The following is a 19,485-nucleotide window of genomic DNA, read 5'->3' as shown; positions in this document are numbered from 1 at the left end:
TATTCATGTAATAGTCACTGTATTTTACAAAGAGAAAATTAAAGCCAAAAAACAGAAAAACCATGTAGTAGATGCAGAACACTATATTGTTGATTGCAAGTTCTATTGTTCCATTTTCTTGGTAATTGCTTTTTGGCACCTAAGTTTCAGTCTGCTCTTCAGATATACTCCCCCACTTGAAGAGTACAGAATAATGTAGAGAGGAACGGGGTGGGGCAGAGGAGTGAGAATGAAAGAAGAGGTTACATAAAAGGCAGATCCAATAAAGAAAATAAAGAGGGTGGCAGTTTTTGAGAGCAATGGTTAGCTCATCAAATGTGGGTGTGTGCTGCATGCTAACCTAGAAAGATGTAATGATTAACTCCATAAACAACTTTAATCATTGCCAAAGTATTAGACTCCACATTGAATTAAATAGGTAAATAAAACATGATTAAAGCTGTGTAGGATAGTGTAGCGAAAAACAGTAACAGTGGTGTAGTCTTCGTGCGCAGATGAAAATCATCTTAGTCGTGTTACCTATCAGCGACTAGTTTCTGACCATCTTAGAGTCGAAGTTATAACATTTTACATTCCCTACAATGAAATTTTAATCGGAATTATGTTATTTTGACAGAAAGTTTAAATACCTGTAGTACTTTATTAAATAGTCTGGAATATTGCAGATGGTAAAATAAATGATTATTTAACTCTTCTTTTCTCAGTCACAGAAAACCCTCAGGATGCCGAAGGTTTGCATGGAGTGTTGCTCCTGACCCACTTGTGTCTACAATTTCGCAGCTGAAATCTTAACTATTGTCCAGACTTAACACCGTATATTATGGTTGTAAGTGTGTCTCTTCTTTGTGGAGAGTTGGTCTCTATTAACTGTCTAATCCGTTAACACATAATATGGAAGTTATCCAGCACATACTGAAAACAATGAAGTAATGTGCCTCTGATTCTAACAGTGAATGAAAAGAGTGTAATTCTGTGAGAGAGAGAGAGAGAGAGAGAGAGAGTGGAGGTTCAGCATTTTGAATAGGAACCCTTGCTTACACCTTGGGGACCATCCCAAAGAAGCAACCAATTTGACTCAATTGTAATTTATTTAAGAAGTTAGTGAATTTTTCACTTAATTCCACTTATACTTGTATAAGAACGTGACTTGTAATAAGGGGTGAACAAATAGTTAGGAAATCATACTGTGTAGAACAAAGATACACTGCATTGCATAGGAAGATATACAGAATTTGGAAGCTTATAATCTCTCATAGTTACAGCCATAAGAAAAGAATATAATAAAGATGGGCAATCACACCGAACATGCTCACATGCTTAAAGACACATATGTCTGCAAGCAAAAGACAGAATGCCTTAAATGAGTTCAGCAGAATGGCAGCAATGAGTGAGAATGTGGGTGATTTAGGCAAATCTCAGAGACGAATTGGACTTGGTGTCTGTTTCATACAGTGAGTAACTGCGGGGTGCACGTTTTAGTCAGAATTGCTTTTTTGAAGATAAATAATAGATGAGCATTCCTCTTGCCTCTTGAACTTAGCTGGACAGAAAGAGAGTTCCCTTTCTTCCTGTTGCAAAATATGAGTAAAATTATGAGTGGTGATTTCATAGATCTCACATTGAAATACACAATATTGACTAAATAACATCCCATAATATTTAATGGCCAGTTTACAATTTTGTTTTGGTAATACAATAGCCTAAATATGAAGAAGATCAAAGCTAAATATGACCTTGGGAATACCACCGGAAAGCCATACTTACCACTCTGAAAAATTATCTGTATTCATTCCTATACACTATTTTAGTTGACTTACAATATATCATTTCAGTAATGAAAGTAATATTGAATTGATAATATTCAGAAACAGAAATGAAAGGTGAAGAGAAAGACATGTCATGAATCATTGCTATCAAAACAGAAACCAGATATTGTATTTTTGGCTGTCCGGATGAATGCTAAAATTACAATCACAAAGCTCATCAACAGAATCAAAAAAATATAATAATCCATAGCAAAAAAAAGAAGAAAAAAGGGATTTATTTTCTTACAAATACATTTAATAATAACAAATATACACTTTGGCAAACTTTTGAGAGCACCTGGCAGTTGCAGATTTTCTTTTCAGAAGCAATCGGAAAAATCAGAAGGCATGACTTTCTCATTTTATAAATAGAAAAACAAAAGCCAAAGAAAGTGGTGTAACTTGTACTTCCGATTAAATCATTCCCGCAGATGAAATATCAAGAGAGGAAAGCAGAAGACAATGTTTCCACAGTGATGCAATTTGTACTCCTGGGGTTTTCTGACCTTCCACAGTTCCAAGGGTTACTCTTTGTGGTGTTCTCCATTATGTACATGATCATCTTAATTGGAAATAGTCTCATAATAATCATAACCAGGCTGGATGTTGCATTACAGAAACCCATGTATTTTTTCCTTGCAAATTTTTCCTTTTTAGAAATCTGTTATGTGTCCATCACACTCCCTAGGATTCTGGTGGATCTTTGGACTCAGGATAGAAGCATTTCTATGTTGGACTGTGCCACCCAAATGTGTTTCGGCCTTATGCTGGGAACCACTGAATGTTTACTCTTGGCGGTAATGGCCTATGACCGCTATGTCGCCATTTGTAACCCTCTGCACTATCATCTCCTCATGAACCACAAGATCTGTGTCCATCTGACTGTTGGCTCCTGGGTCAGTGGGATCCCAGTCCACATAGGACAAACATGTAAGATTTTCTCTCTGCATTTCTGCAATTGCAATCAAATTAACCACTTCTTCTGTGACATACCCCCCATTCTCAAGCTAGCCTGTGGGGACACTTCCGTACATGAGGTGACGGTCTATGTTCTAACTATCTTATTCGTTGCAGTCCCTTTTGTGTTGATACTTGCCTCTTACAGCAAAATCATTTTCACCATTTTGAGGTTGCCCACAGCCAGAGGACGGGCCAAAGTCTTTTCCACATGTTCTTCCCACCTGCTGGTTGTGCTTTTATTCTTTGGATCTGNGACTGTGCCACTCAAATGTGCTTCTTCCTTATGCTGGGAAACACTGAATGTTTCCTCCTGGCAGTGATGGCCTATGACCGCTATGTCGCCATTTGTAACCCTCTGCACTACCCTCTTGTCATGAACCACAAGATGTGTATCCAACTGGCTGTTGGCTCCTGGGTCAGTGGAATTCCAGTCGAGATAGGACTAACATGCCAGATTTTCTCTCTGCATTTCTGCGATTGTAATCAAATTAACCACTTCTTCTGTGACATGCCCCCCATTCTCAAGCTAGCCTGTGGGGACACTTCTATACATGAAGTGTTGGTCTATGTGGTAACTATGTTAGTCGTTGCAGTCCCTTTTGTGTTGATACTTGCCTCTTACAGCAAAATCATTTTCACCATTCTGAGGTTGCCCACAGCCAGAGGACAGGCCAAAGTCTTTTCCACATGTTCTTCCCACCTGCTAGTTGTGCTTTTATTCTTTGGATCTGCTACCATCACCTACCTACAGCCCAAATCCAGTCATTCTGCAGGAATGGACAAACTGCTGTCTCTTTTCTATACCATAGTGACTCCCATGTTTAATCCCATGATATACAGCCTTAGGAACAAGGATGTTATTGCAGCCCTGAGAAAATTATTACTTAAAAAATAACGTGATGAGTGTGATCGTAATTGTTGTAACTGCATGCCACACTGTTATCAGAGAAACATTTTAAATCTCTATATTCTCCTTTTAAGATGTTAACCGCTTCCAGGTTATGATGTATTTTTTCTTTTAATTATTTTTTATTATGAAATGCACATTTTTTAGAATTAGATTCACCTGTGCAACACAGTGCGATAGTTATACTTTTTACCCCTCGAAGTGACAACCCCCTCCCCCAATCTGCCGCCCCACTTCTCCCCAATATCATACCTATCTATTACAATTCCCTTACCTCCACTCCACACTATACTCCATGTCCCATGACTATATAATTGGTAATTATTTTCAAATTTAAAATTACTTATGCTGAGACATTTCTGTCTGTATACAGTTATACAAGGAGGTTATTGCAGCCCTGAGAAAATTATTACTTAAAAAATAGCGTGATGCGTGTGATTGTAACTGCTTGCCACACAGTTATCAGAGCAACATTTTAAATCTCTATATTCTCCTTTTAAGATGTTAACCACTTCCATCTTATGATGTATTTTTATGATGTATTTTAAATACTAACCTACAGTGTTCTGTGACAGGATATCTACTAGGCCAACTTATCTATCTTCAGTGCTCTATGCCTGAAGAAGAAGAATAATCCTACCTCATGAATAAAATAGTAATGTGCATCATATAAACTATGCAAAAACTAAAAACAGAATTCAATCTGTTAAGATTTTGGCTTAAATAATGTAAGAATTGTATAAAATGATTTGCCTAAATAATTTCCTAAATAATCACATTTGCATTTGTTAGTGTTCTCTCATTCTATGGCACAGAGACTGGCCAATAGCAGCTGAATAATGAATATTTGAATGTGTAATTAAATGAGTGAATGGGTAAATGAGTATTGCTATGCCCTACCCCAGACATCTGGTACAATCAAGAAATTTTAGAGCATCAATAAACATTGAGAGGATATTTATTTAACCTACTATTAATCCATATGAAATTACTCCAATCATAATACCAAAAGAAAAGCTGACATGAACTTAGTTCTCTTCCTAATAACTTCCTGCAAAAACACATGATATAACAGAACATGCCTACCTGTGACAACCACTTTACTTTGACATATTTCTATGTTCTACTTAGCAATTATGATGCCAAATTCATCCGCATCATTTCATCTTTTTCATATCTGTGCTTCAAACACCTACTCCCATGCCAATTCATATTTTTAATAGAAAACATCTATGAGTTTAAAAGTGGAGCAAAATGTTAAAAATTATTTTCCAGATTACACACAGCTCACACAGTTACGTTTACATTAGATTGTCTAAGCTTCTGTGTCTTTAACCCTTTCTAATATGTTTGAAACTATCAAACCTTTGAACTGTATAATCAGGGAACATCAGCATCTGTCGGCAGAACATTAATGCCCATCCTCCCAATTCTAGAGTCTCGAATCAGCACCTCCCATTAAAAGATTCTTTTGTGCCTCAGTCACTGGGAATGTTCGTTAGCAGTTTTTTTATTCTTATGTAGTTCTATAGTTTTAGTCATAATTGTAAACCTGTGGATAAAACAGTGTTAGCTCCTGCTCTATGTTCCACTTCATCAACCCATTACATCATTGATCATCTAGCATGATTTAGTACACTTATTTACTTATATATTTTATTCATGAAAGCATATTTGTATATATTCCTTTCATTTTAAGGTTTCATATGCTATAAGGCCTTTATACATGGTCATGATGATGATCATAATGATGATGATAAAAGTAGTGATAATGATTATGATTATGACAGAGATAGTAATGGCAGCAAAGGAAACAATAACAGCTAACATTTACAGATACTTTTATAAATGCCAGGACTTTCCAATTGTTTTGGATATATTAAATACTTAATTCATCTAACAATCCTGAGTGTTTACGCATTTGTCAGTCAATTGGAAACTCAAATGCACCACGGCCCAGGAAGATTAAGCAACTTGTATGAGGTCACACAGCTAGCAGGTATTGCAGCCATAATTCCAATCTACTCCTTCTTGGTAGGACTATATATCTTATCCATGACACTATATTTATACTATGTTTGGTGCACAAGTTTCAAATGCCCCAGGATGGAGAAATGAAAGGCAGAGCTGGGACTGATCTCAATCAAGAGGTACCTGGGGTGCATTATCTAAGGAGGCACACACTTGCAGTGTTGTGCAGTGCAGAGTCAGCCTTGAAAATAAGTGAGTGCCTCGTGAATGGTGTACCTGAGGGGTGTCACTCCCCTTACTCTAGGCCCAGCTCCAATGAATGGAAAGAGGGACAGAGGAGTTCTAACTCATCAACCACTTCTTCTGTGACATCCCCCCAATACTCCAGCTGGCCTGTGGGGACACCTTGTGAATGAAATGATGGTCTACATAGTTGCTGTGTTGTTTGTCATGATTCCATTTCTGTTGACACTTGTCTCCTATGGCAGAATCGTCACTCCAACCCTTACATTACCATCAGCCACAAGTGGGGCCAAAGCTTGTTCCACCTGCTTAGCTCATCTTATAGTTGTTCTTTGGATCAGCCATCACCACGTATTTAAGACCCAAGACCCAGGACTCAGCAGGAACTGAGAAGTGCTTTCTTTTTTCACTCTATTTTGATGCTTTTGTTTAACCACATGATATATAATAGAGTCTAAGGAACAGGATATGATAATGACACGGAGAAAATTGCTATGTACGTAATTCATATCATCTAAAAAATGAATTTCTTTATAGGGATTGATTTCATATATATTTTAAATAAAATTTCAAAAGCTATTTATCTTAAAGTCAATTGATGTGTCCATACATTGGAAATTACTTCCAAATTTAAAATTACTATAATGTTGAGACATTTCTGTCTCTAGTTATGCATTTATCTGTATGTCTACAAATAGCAAATTTGGGAATTCTATATATTATTGTGAAATGCCCATTCTCAGTAAGAACTTTTGACGAGGATTGATGAAATAGATTAAATTGTAATAAAGTGTCTGTTATATCGCATGCTGGAAAAGACATCATTCATTTGAATAGAGTTGTCAGGGCCATTTTAAAAACCAGGTTGGAGGCAGGCAGAGTGGCTCAGTTGGTTAAGAGCTCACTCAAAAGTGCGAGCTCTGAGCAACAGCGGTTGGATGCCTGGCCTGAGCTGAGCTGCAGCTGAGCTGCCAACATGTGGCAGGATGGCTCCGCTAAAAAAATAAAATAAAATAAAAATAAAACCCAGGTTGGTAATGAAAATTAATTAAAATTATGTATCAAGTTAGACCTAGCAATGACTTAATGGAGAAATAATTTCTTAGGGAAAAAACACCTTTTCTTGTAAATGTACTTTATAAATGATGTCACTACAATGAAAAACAGTAGAGAAAAATGAAATGAGTTAATTAGAAAACACATCTAGAGGTTAGGAAATCAATTGATGAGGAGCAAGAAGAGAAAAGAATCATAAAAAAATAAGTGATCTGTGGAGGTTCAGTATAACACTCAACTATGTTCCACGTCTACAAACAGCAGTCAGCTCTGGAAGTCCAGGGAAGTCGCAGATATTTGTTCATGCACATCATGAAAGCCAGGGCAGAATGCTCTCCACCAAAGGGTAAAGAAGGCAGGGAAATGTAAAAATTGTTATAGAATTATTTACATTAACATTGTTTAAATTTTAAAATGTCATTGTTTAAATGGGTAGCCTTCATTCTATGAAACACTAGACTTAGTTAAATGGATCCTTGTTCAAAGGTCTTGGATTTTCCAACAAGACTTTTTGGATCCCAGGTCATGACTGTATTTTCATAGTATTGCTGTAACATAATTAATGCGATTAGGCATTATTACATTTTATACACAGAGAAATTGATGCCAAAGAAGAGTGAAGACACTCAAGAATGCAGTTTATAATAAATTAGAGATAAAAATCAATTAATAAAAATATTTTTCATGTATGTTTTTTGTACTACATCTTCCCAACTCTTGTTCTTGCCTGTCTTTTTTATTATAGTCATTGTGGTGAGTGTGAAGGTATGTTACATTGTAGTTTTAATTTGTTTTTATATAACGAGCTGTGATTTTGATTATTTTTATGTGCATGCTTGTGATCTTGTTTGTTGTCACATCTATTCAAATCTATTGCATACATTAAATGGGGTTGACCTTTACTACTCAGTTGGAAGGATTCTTTATATATTCTGCATACAAATCTTTTACAAAATACATGACATACAAATATTGTCTGTCTGTGACTTGTCTTTCACTTTCTTAATGTTTCGGTGTAGAATGCAAAGTTTTAAGTTTGATGTATTTTATTTTATATTATGGATTGTGGCATGCTCCCGGACCCCTTTCTGTGGTCTGGGAGATGCCGAGCCCTGCTTGGCTAATGTGAGTATGCAGAAAAAAGACTGAGTCATGTAGAAGTTGACATTATAGCTGCAACAGTCCTAGATTTACGTCTTCTGCATTTTTAATGACAGAGAAATAAACTCCTCTGTAATTGAAGACACTACTCATTTGCATTTTACATGTTAGTGTATGTCATAAGTCACATGTAATTATAAATTTCTGATATAATCCTATATTTTTTAATAATCACAAAAAAGAGAGGTAGAGAATTTAGAGTAGGAGCCGTATGGCAAAATGTGTGTGTTTGGCTGTTGTTCCAAACTCCCTGAGTGGCTGGCAGAATGGTTTCATTCAATGAGAAAGTGACTTGGGAAAGAAGCTGATCCCAAGGGTAAAGAATGTCTCCTACTTAAAGAGCACCATTTGTTATGACCACAGAGCATATTTTAGAAGGTGGTTAACCTCTGTTTCAAGAAAAATAAATGGCCTAATCTTAAAAAAAGAAAAAGAACCAAAATTTTTTCCTCATGCTCTATCTTTTAATTAAATCAGCGAAGGTAAGCATCATATTTAACTTCAATCCAAACAGGTATGTGTGAATTATTTTTGTTCAGATTATTTTTACATTTAGCTGCTATATTTCATCATCGGCATAGAATACTTATTTACAGAAAATTTAATAAAAATCTTTGTTGTTGTTACTGATGTTTAGGTTTCAAGACACTGATTCTGGTAGACTTTGAACTTTTTTGACTCATTATTATAATATCAAATGAGAAAATACAAATTACACTTAATAAAATGTGCCAGTATATCACAATTATTGTCATTGTCATTACCATCATTGTAATAATCATGTTATCATCATCTTAGGTGCTAACGTTTATTGATTACTTTTGTTAAACACATATTTAAGTATTTTGCATGAAGTGAATCTGGGAATCATGTCTCATAAAAATGTAATTACCTATAAGTAAGGAGGAGCAAGATAGTGAATGTACTCTGTTGAAATGGTTTTCGATTCTACTAGCAAAGGGATTTCTTGTTTGCTAATAGTTAAGATCCAGGATAAATGAACCTGAAAATATTGAAGACATTGGCATGTTTCATTTTATCTGTAGAGACTTCTAGAAGAAAAAGCCTTCTGAATTGCATTTTCTGATTTCTATTTCCTACAAAGAACGTCTTCTAAATATAAGCATTATATACATTGCAATGATAGTTTGTGTAATGGATATCACAATCTCCACATGAAAAGAAGTAAGTATTCTAGTCGACTACCAGAGAAATAAACAGAAAATATATGAATTAAAACAAGAGTGGATACATTTACTTGAAGCATACGAGTATAGAGGTTTTCTTTCTGAGTTGTATAAATAGAAGCATCTGAGGTTTCCTTTCAATATATCCTTTATCTTCAGGTAAAGAAAGAAGTCATTGGGGGCCAGATCAGGGGAGTAGGGAGTGTGTTCCAATACAGTTATTTGTTTACTGGCTAAAAATTCCCTCACAGACAGTGCCATTGTGAGCTGGTACGTTGTCGTGATGCAAGAGCCATGAATTCTTCGCGAAAATTTCAGGTCGTCTTAAGTTTTTCACTCAGCCTTTTCAGCACTTCCAAATAGTAAACCTGGTTAGCTGTTTCTCCAGTTGGTACAAATTCATAGTGAATAATCCCTCTGATATCAAAATAAGTTTAGTAACATTGTTGCAAAAGTTCACGAACTTAATTGTCACGTGTAGTATGTGAGTTGACTTGAATGATGGATGAAGCAAGAAAATCTTCTTTCTTCTAAGGAAGCAAATGGAATGACAATAAAACCACAGTTATGGCATTTTCTGTGATGTAGTTAGTTTGTTTTCATGGTGACTTTCTTTAAAAGAGGTAATTAGAAACTATCGTTCACACCAGAGGATGTTTCTCAGAAGTGGTGTTTTCAAGATGCAGTAGCTCTTAAAAGCTGTGCACATTAAGAAATGATATTAATTCCTTTCAAGATGAAAGAGAATGCATGAGGCTCAGTTGAGAAGACCTGTTGGAATTATAAGAATTGCCAAAATTTTTAGAGGCAAAGCTCCTTTTTTTTTTAATCCTAAAATCACCTTCTTTCATGTAAAAAAAGAGTTGAAAAATATTCTAGGCAAAAAGCACTCACAAGAAAACTAGAGAAGTCCACAGAAGAGTATCTGTGTACTTGGGAGGTAGTTTAACATAATGGTTAAGAGCACAGTAGTTGTGGAAGAGATGACTGGGTTTAAATCTTAGCTTTGCTACTTAATGGTTGTGTGGCCTTGATAAGGTTGTTTAACCATTCTGTGATGGTTAAAGGAATAAATGAGTATATATTCGTAAAATATTTATGTAACTGGTATATATTAAACACTCATATCAATATTTATTAAATAAAATTTGTTAAAACAAATAAATTGACCTTTAGGTTTCTTTTTAATTGCTTATTCAACAGCTTGAAATATCCAGATCATTGTCTCAAAATTCTTCTTATCTCTGGCATCATGGATACATGATCTGTGCTAGAAAAAAAAGCCATTGTGGTTTTGTTTCTGTGTGTTCTATGCAAATGCATTGTTGGGCAGCAATCAATCTTTTACACGTGCCTTACAATTTCTTTTTTTATGGCTCTTTTTTATCTATGAGGTCTGACAACGTCTGGTGTGAGGTTCAGAAATATTAAGTGTTTTAAAGGACAACTGTATCTCTGCACTTACTAATAGACTTACAAACTGGGGCTATATGGGAAAACATGTATTATATAGCCAGAAGGAGAAATAATCAAGAAAAATAAACAGAATGGGTGCAAATAAAAATTATAGTGCAATGGAATATTCAGCAAATATTTTAAGATTTGTAATGTTAGAAGTGGTTTCAGTGAGAAACGCTGTAGTGAGTAATAAGACAATAAATAATGGAGATTTGTTCTCTCTGCCATGCCTGGTACCTCAAATTTTTCCCTCCCCCAACACCGTGACCTGCAATGTTCTAGATGCACTGAGAAAGGAAGATGGTCTTTTTTGGGAATCAAATCTTTGATCAACAGTAGGTCCTCATGTACCATAGAGAGGTTCTTGAAACTTTAGTGAAACAAGGCATAACAAAACAAGTTTTACCCTAAGCTAATTGATATAAACAAGAGTTGTTTCTATAGCATCTGATTAACATTATAACAAAACGGTGTTGAACAAAATGGTGTATTTAGAGGACCTGCTCTACTTGTTTATGGCCTAAGTGAAGTTGCTTTAATCCAAGGGTGAATTTGTTCACCTAGGGGAGGCCATGTGAAAATCATGCCGTGGACTCATGACGGGGGTCATCTTGCCTGCCAACACTGGCACCTTCAATCCACTAGCATCATGCTCGAGCTACAAGGGACTTTCAATTAGTGCTGGCAGCTGGACATCAGTTCTTTTTCAAGAACAAATTGTACAAAGGTACATCTCAACTAAAGTTGGACTTTATTTCTTTTATCTCCTCTTTGCCTGGAACAATAGTATAATTAATCTATCATTAATTTGGAGTATGTTATTTCTTTGTTGACTTACTAAGAGATGTTATCCTGTATGCTATTGACTAATGAAATATTTTCATCATAAATTGTAATTCCTGCAGTGAACCTGTGTTAAATAAATTATTGACAATGTCACTCTCTGAGCATAATTTTGCCAAATTATGGACAAATGAGGAACAAACACAAAATAAGCATACTGTGTGTGACTATGTGTACGTGCTCAAAAAAATTGATGTTGTCTTACTGTTGAGGCTTAGCTTACTTAATTTAGCTTACTCAAATTAATTAGACCATTGCATTTTCTAAATTCCAAATAGATATAGTCAGCTTCCTCCTTATAGCAGTAAGGAGCACAATGAATCAGGCAGTGATTTTGGGGAACTGTCATGAGTGAGGTAAAGTTAGAATTATGCCCTCACCACCCATTGCTCCAGCCCACAGAGAGTCAGTTAAAATACATGATATCTAAAGTGACATTATCTTTGTTATACTCACACTCGATATTTTGTTGAAACTTTAGGGGATCAGTCACTTACCTTAGCACCATCTAGAATTTTGAACTGTAGCAATTTATTTTGTACAAGATGTTGACTATTCTCTTCAGATTTTACAAATACATCATATAAGGGGTGCGTATTTATCTTTTAGTCTGTGACAAGTGGGACATTACCCTCAAGATAATTCCCAACCCCAGGAGGACTTTGGATAACAATTACTTTCATTCCAGTGATGCAGCTTGAATGATTTATTTTAAATGAGAAAGATGAAGAAGGGTAACGAAATCGACTATAATGTGCCCAGTTACAACATATGTCTCTTTCACTAGGAGATTTCTCATTAAAAAATGACAGCAACAAAAATTCCTTAGATTATACTGGCCAATTAAAAAAAATGATTTCTCCTGTAAAGACTACGATTTCTATCAGGTATTCAGATATTTCAAAGCATTTAGTTATATGAGGGAATTTTAAAATACAAGCTCAATATTGAGAATAATCCCCAGGCACCCTAATTTTTGTTTGTTTCTCAATTATCTGAGTGACTAAAAGGAAATATATCATATGACTCAGGCAACCTGGATTTGAATGTGAGTTTTGCCATTTCACAACTGTGAGACATTAGGTTACTTATTTAATCTTAATTTTATTAATTTTAAATTGTAAATAATAGTTGCCCACCTCATCAAATTCTTGGGAGGGTTGGAATAACGTATGCAAATACTTAGCCCTTTGTTCAGAAAATGATTGTTAATAATTGTTTATAAAGTCTCTTCCATTCCTTTAATGCTTGTTAGCTTTCCTGTGCAATTCTAGCAGTTATATATAGCAGTTAGATGAAATGGAAAATCCCTAGCAAGTAGGATTTGCCCCACATAATTTTTTAATGAATATTTAATATTAAAAATAAATCAATGCAATTCACTATATTATCGTTCTAAAAATAAAATAAATAAAATCTCAATGGATGGAGAACAAATGTTTGATATAATTCGACCTTTATTTATAACAAAATATCTCAGCAAATTAAAAACAGAATAGAACTTCCTGAACTTGATAAAAGTTATAGGCCAATACCTACAGTTAACGTAATAGGAAACAAGGCAGAAATATGTGTACCCTCACCACTTTCTCTACATGATACTGATGGCCCCACCAGGGCAATAAGGCAAAAAAAGGAAAACAAAGTAAGAAAAAACGTGAACAAAGTTTGGAAAGGAGAAAAATTAACATCTTAATTCAAAATTTTAAATGTAAAAATTACCATTTGTTATAGCATCGAAGCAGGAAACGCTTAAGGGTAAAACTAATAAAATATGTATAAGAACTCTATACAACAAAATATTGTATGCAACAAAATAATGATGAAAGAAATTAAAGAACTGTGTAAATGGAGAGGTGTACTGTGTTTATGACCTGGGACACTTATGACTGGTAAGACATTGATTTTCTCCAAATTGATCTACAAATAGAAATCAATACTGATCAACCCCAGCCATCCTTTTGTAAAAATTTATAAACTGAAACTAAATAGTAAAAGCGAAGAACTAAAATAGCCAACATCTTGGAAAATATATTGAATGACAGACACTATCTGATTCTAAGATGTACTATGAATCTTTAGTAATCACGATAGTAATCCAGAACAGCCTAAAGAGTTCAGAAATTGATCCAAGCCCATATGGTCAATTAAATTACACACACACACACACACACACACACACACACACACTCACACACACACACTCACACTGGCAAAGAAGAAGAATAGTTTGACAGTGGGCTATGCTCATTTGGAATAAGCTAAAAATACAAAAAGAGAGCCATTGTAAATAGGAAATTATTATTTCTTTTAATTTGGCAAAGACTTTAAACTAACACAGAGATCTGGAACCATTTTATGATGCAATGTTTGATTGCATATATCTGCATGTGATTATATTTTCTTTGAGACTGGGAGTTGCTGCCTTTAGAGATTTGACTCCACAATTAAACCCTATAATTTAGTCCCCATGGTTACTCAATTCTCTTTAAGGAAAACAAGAGTGTTGCAACATATATTTTTATTCAGAATGGTCTCAAAACTTTATAAATAGGTAATGCAAATATCTATTGCATTTCATTGAATAATGAATATTTTCTTTAAAAGCATTTTAAGTTTCAACTGAGAACTGATGATAAAGAATGATAGACTACCCAGGTAAGGTGCTGGGGAGAAAGCTGTAAGGATTTGGGGCCGTTGTTCCCTGAGGTGGGCAGGTAGCATGTCGGCTACAACAGGACATTATTTTGATAGGTGCCGTCTAACTAGTTTGCTCACTTTTGAAACATCACAAATTCATTCTTCAGGAATGACAGGTGTCAAAATATTGGTTACTTGAAATGGTCACTACTTTTGCAAGTGGGGGTACCCAAGAGCAATTTTCAGGAGGCAATAAATGAATTTTGGAGTTGAAGACTACAGAGTGGTCTTGAGGGGGGAAAATGGACATGCGTTAAGCCCACATTCCTGTTCAGAGAACGGGGACCACTTCAGCAAGGATGTTTGTATCCTTTGCATTTTGGATGTGGGCTGGCAAAGAAAGAATAGAACAGCATATGTTGCATTGGCAGAAACTTAAGGGCAGTATATGGACTTGACCAAGGGTTTGAGGTCCTACAATCAGATTTATAACAGACAATTGCTTAATAAATTCAAATGCTTATCCATTGGTTCACTAATTTTCCTCTTTCTTTAGTCACTCTATTAAATGCTTTATTATACTTGTTTTGTTTTCCATGTGTGAATATCCTCATTAGTATTCTTACTATTTCCTGTAAACTTTGGAGAGGTAACTATCGACACCTAACTGTATTTGTAAAACAATGAGCAGAACAAATTATACATTGGTGACTGAGTTCATCCTGTTGGGATTGACAGACACGGTGGAGCTACAGATTATCCTCTTTTTGCTATTTTTTGTGATTTACACACTTACAGTTTTGGGGAATGCTGGGATGATCCTCTTAATCTGGGCTGATTCCCGACTTCACACACCCATGTATTTCTTCCTCGCTAACTTATCTTTTGCGGACATTTGTTATTCCTCCACCATCACCCCAAAGATGCTGGTGGATTTATTGTCAGAAAAGAAAACCATCTCCTTTGCTGGCTGCTTTCTGCAGATGTACTTCTATATCGCCCTGGCCACCACCGAATGCATCCTCTTCGGGTTAATGGCCTATGACCGTTATGTGGCCATATGCAACCCTCTCCTTTACACCGTGATCATGTCCAGAACCGTCTGCCTTAAGATGGCAGCAGGGGCTTTTACGGCAGGCTTGTTAAACTCCATGGTTAACACGAGTTATGTAAGCAGCTTGCCGTTCTGCCGTTCCAATGTTATCCACCACTTCTTCTGTGACAGCCCTCCCCTGTTTAAGCTCTCCTGTTCCGACACACACCTGAATGAAAGCATCTTTTCCACTTTCGCTGGTGTGAATATGGTGGGGGCTCTGCTAGTCATCCTCAGCTCCTACACCTACGTTCTCCTCTCCATCTTTCGTCTTCATTCAGGGGAGGGGAGGCGCAAAGCATTCTCAACGTGTGCCTCTCACCTGACAGCTATCATTCTGTTCTATTCCACCGCCATCTATACTTACCTGAGACCTAGTTCCAGCTACTCCCTGAGTCAGGACAAAGTGGCTTCCGTGTTCTACACAGCGGTGATCCCCATGTTGAATCCTCTAGTCTACAGCCTCAGGAATAAAGAAGTAAAGAGCGCTTTATGGAATGTAATTACCAAGAAAAGGATTCCTTCATTTCTGTGATTGTTTGTTTAATTTTCTGAACGAAATAAGAGTATTTAATGAACTTTCAAAGGCTGGTTCAAGCGTACAGTTTTTCATTAGAATATTTTCTAAGTAATCACGTTCTGTAATACTCAAGTATATTACCAAACTTGTGTAAGAAAGATCATGACATTTTATCTAATCATTCTGCATCTTCCCTGGGTCCTAAAAAGTAAGGCTTATTTGTAATAAAATTTTGCCTAGGGAAAGAAAGGTATTGAATGTTTAGAGACACAAGTCACAATATCACATGAAACTAGCCATATAAAATACTTGTATTTACCAATTTATTTTTTCCTTTTGCATTGTTTTTTATCATTTATGATTTGTAAGATATTGTTATATGTCAGATATGTCAAAATGTGTTAAATTTAAAATAGATATCCATTTTTAAATATTAAACTACCACCTGGGGAGATGCTTAAATTTCAGAACTCTAGCTTTAATTGCAGGTGTAAACTCCCCAGCTTTTATTTCCCTTATTAACTCTGTACACACGTTTGCATGCACACACATTTAGATGTTGCAAAGAGTTCAGTACCTGAAGAGTTCAGTGAATAAATCTGATACATATTCTTTACAACAGGCTCATAGATTTCCTGCATTTAGAAATATCCTATCAATTGTCAATAAAAACTGGTTACAATTAATCTTAATATTAAAGCTAAGCATCATTAATATGAAGGTAGACAGGGAGTTGACTTAGCAGAACCCTGAATAAACTGAGTGGGGGCCAGACCTTGCTAAGGAGACAGCCACAGCTAGAGCTTTTGAAGGAACATTCCCCATGACCCTTCCCTTCTCCTTGCCACTGAAGTTGCACCTGATAGGAGCTGTGATGTGCAGGTCAACTGGGAAGTGCCATACAAGACCTTATGGTTTGTCACAAAGAGGCCAACCATCTTGACCATTCAATAATGCCCTCAATGATCCACGTGTGTGGCCTTGGCGAGGCAGATGTTCATGAAAGGAACGAGCTTGTCTGTGCACTCGTGGGCCATGCTCTCGCCCCACAGGTCCACAGAGGTTGCCTGCCCCTGCAGACCCGCAGCAGAATGATCACGCTCTTCTCACAGATGGTGGGTCTTTCACTGAGTGGCTCACCTGCTTTCTTCTGCACCAGCTGGCAGCTTGTTGGCTGGATTCTCTCCACTTTCTTTGTCTGATGTATTTAATGGAATCATATATGGGGCCAAGATATTTCTCAAGTAAAAACTAATATACTCATTCTCTTTAATGCTTTAATTTCCAATAAAACAGAAATAAAAACAATGGGAAATAAAGTTGGGTTTTTAGATATATCATATTTTCAGTCATGTTATCTGCTCTCTAGTTCAGCTCTCCTACATGTAATTAATCTCATTTATAAAGTTTACAAATATTTTCAACTTTGGGAGTTAGTATCATTAATAACATTGCATGCTTCTTAATTTATTGAATATAAGCTTCTTGTATAAATTTTGATTATTTCTTAAACTCATCATTATTTGTAAAAATATTTTTAATTATCACATTTTCATGCTTATTGCTCAATGCATTTATGTGGAAAATGTTCCAAATATTTTTTCTTTACTTTTGTTAACTCAAAAAATTAAATCGTAAAAAGCATTAAGAAGCTTCTAATTTTTATACTGAGTATGATTTTATCATTCTCTCTCTTCTTCTTTAGAACCTGACATTGTCTATTAAATCCTCCCCTATGAATGTAATATTCTTTTTGCTTCTTTACTATGCCATCAATATTGCTTTGTGCTTTCCTAATATCCAGTCTTTTATTTCACTTTAATGCTTAATGTTACTTACTACATTCCCCAAATATGCACATATCAATATTTTGCCTTATTCATTTTTGAGTAATTTATTTATAAAAAGTAATGAAATTTGAAATGTATGACTTTAGGTCAATATCTTTATCAGGATTAGATGAGGCAAAATGGAGAATAGTCACAAAACCTGCAAATATCACAAAGTTGGAAAGTAAGCCAATGAGATGGAAGGAGTGAAAAAAATCAACATTCAAGAATCACAGAAACCCAAATAAACAGCCAAAAAAATCATTAATAGATGGAGTCCTGCAGTTAGGCAGGAAAAAATGTGTACATTTTGATATTAATGAATAAAAACAATTTTGGATTTAGTTAAATGTAAAGTAACATAGGCTATGTAATATTCATGGGTCTATTAAAAATGAAGAGATGTACACAGTGTAAGCAGTAATTAGATAAAGGCTAGTGCTGAGATTAAGTGACATAATAATCCCATTTAAGTTCACACTAGTCAAATAAAATCAAAGGTAGTGTGTTAACTCATCCTCAGCATGTTCTAATGGACAGGGATAAACAATATTATGTCAAAGAGGTAATGTCCAAGTGGTGGGGTGTACGGGGGGAAAATCAAATACAAAGTAATTGAATGAATGTGAGGATATATAATTTGTAGAAGAGGAATGTACAAGGAACTTTATTAAAAATGTATAGCTTTCTTGAAATATATGGCCTTATAGAAACAACATTAAAACAAATGGCTATATTGAAACTATATATGTGAATACACGTCAAATATCACATGTAGTATTAGAAAGAATAAATATGGACATGTGTTGCGCATCGCAGATATAATTGACTGTTTGCGCTGAGGAATTGGAATGTAATATCTTTAAGTTTCTCTTCAAATGTTGTGATTTAATCCTGCCGTGAAAACTTTGCATATGTCGATGTACCAGCCCTAAACATCAGAAGAGTCCTTGGGTATTTCATGTCCTTAACAAAACTTAATGCTCCCATATTTTTACTAAAGAAAGAGGCGATGAATATTGGTCAAGGAATTTTGAGGTTTTTCAAACAAGCTCAACCTGATGAAGACATATGTCAAACGTTCTGAGTTTCTGAATCGGGCTCCAAACCCTCAACCCCCTGAAATTGTATGACCATGTGTTGTAAAACAAGCCAAATTAATAAAATATAATCTATTAGCTAAGTTTGTGTTCTGAGTGTGTCAGATTCACGAATACACTAGAAAGAGAAACAGAAAAATGAAAAAAAGGTACAGACTTGGAGAAGATATGGAAATAGGTTTATTTAGCTGGAAAAGAGAACGGGCAGCATAGAAAGTATTAAATAAAGGTTTGTACTTCACAAATCATAAAATATCATGCTTAGTTCACGTGTTACATAAGGTGACTGTGTGTCAGAATAATCTGACATGTTAGATATGGTAAAAGTTAGTAAAAGAGAAAAAACAGCACATTTAAAGAGAAAATGATAAAGATATATCTATGGCTGATTGTAATGACATGTCTTCATCTTCCAATAGTAGTGCCAAATAGAGACAACTAGCATGGGCTCATAGGATGGTGCCAATAGCGGTCAGAAGCAGAATAAAAAGAAAGAAGTTTTATCTTTAAATGGGCCACTGCCAGTGATGTTTTTCCAGTATTAACAAAAATTGCAAAATACACAGTTTTCTTATTAATTTTCCCTTTAAGAATACACACATATTACATTTTTCAACTAAAGGTAAGAGAATCATGTGAAGTAGCTATTTACTATTGATCTGTTCAGATGAACATAATATATTTGATGTGAAAAACACACACACACACACAC

General features: G+C 35.4%; 2 protein-coding genes across 2 annotated transcripts; both read left to right on the top strand.

The window, feature by feature from the left end:
• Window positions 1-2,227: 2,227 nt before the first annotated feature.
• Window positions 2,228-3,660, top strand: LOC109377619 (olfactory receptor 10AG1-like). The gene is made up of 2 exons (XM_019634028.1): window positions 2,228-2,586; window positions 3,063-3,660. Exons 1-2 carry the CDS (start codon window positions 2,237-2,239, stop codon window positions 3,658-3,660), a joined length of 948 nt encoding a protein of 315 aa, XP_019489573.1. The 5' UTR covers window positions 2,228-2,236.
• Window positions 3,661-14,914: 11,254 nt separating this feature from the next.
• LOC109377616 (olfactory receptor 5F1-like) lies at window positions 14,915-15,859 on the top strand. The gene has a single exon (XM_019634024.1). The coding sequence runs from the start codon at window positions 14,915-14,917 to the stop codon at window positions 15,857-15,859; it is 945 nt and encodes a 314-aa protein (XP_019489569.1).
• Window positions 15,860-19,485: the final 3,626 nt, after the last annotated feature.

Source organism: Hipposideros armiger, unplaced genomic scaffold (assembly GCF_001890085.2).
Source record: "Hipposideros armiger isolate ML-2016 unplaced genomic scaffold, ASM189008v1 scaffold_1481, whole genome shotgun sequence".
Taxonomy (NCBI): Eukaryota; Metazoa; Chordata; class Mammalia; order Chiroptera; family Hipposideridae; genus Hipposideros; species Hipposideros armiger.
The sequence above is the reverse complement of the archived record's forward strand: the minus strand, read 5'-3'. Positions and strand labels throughout refer to the sequence as shown.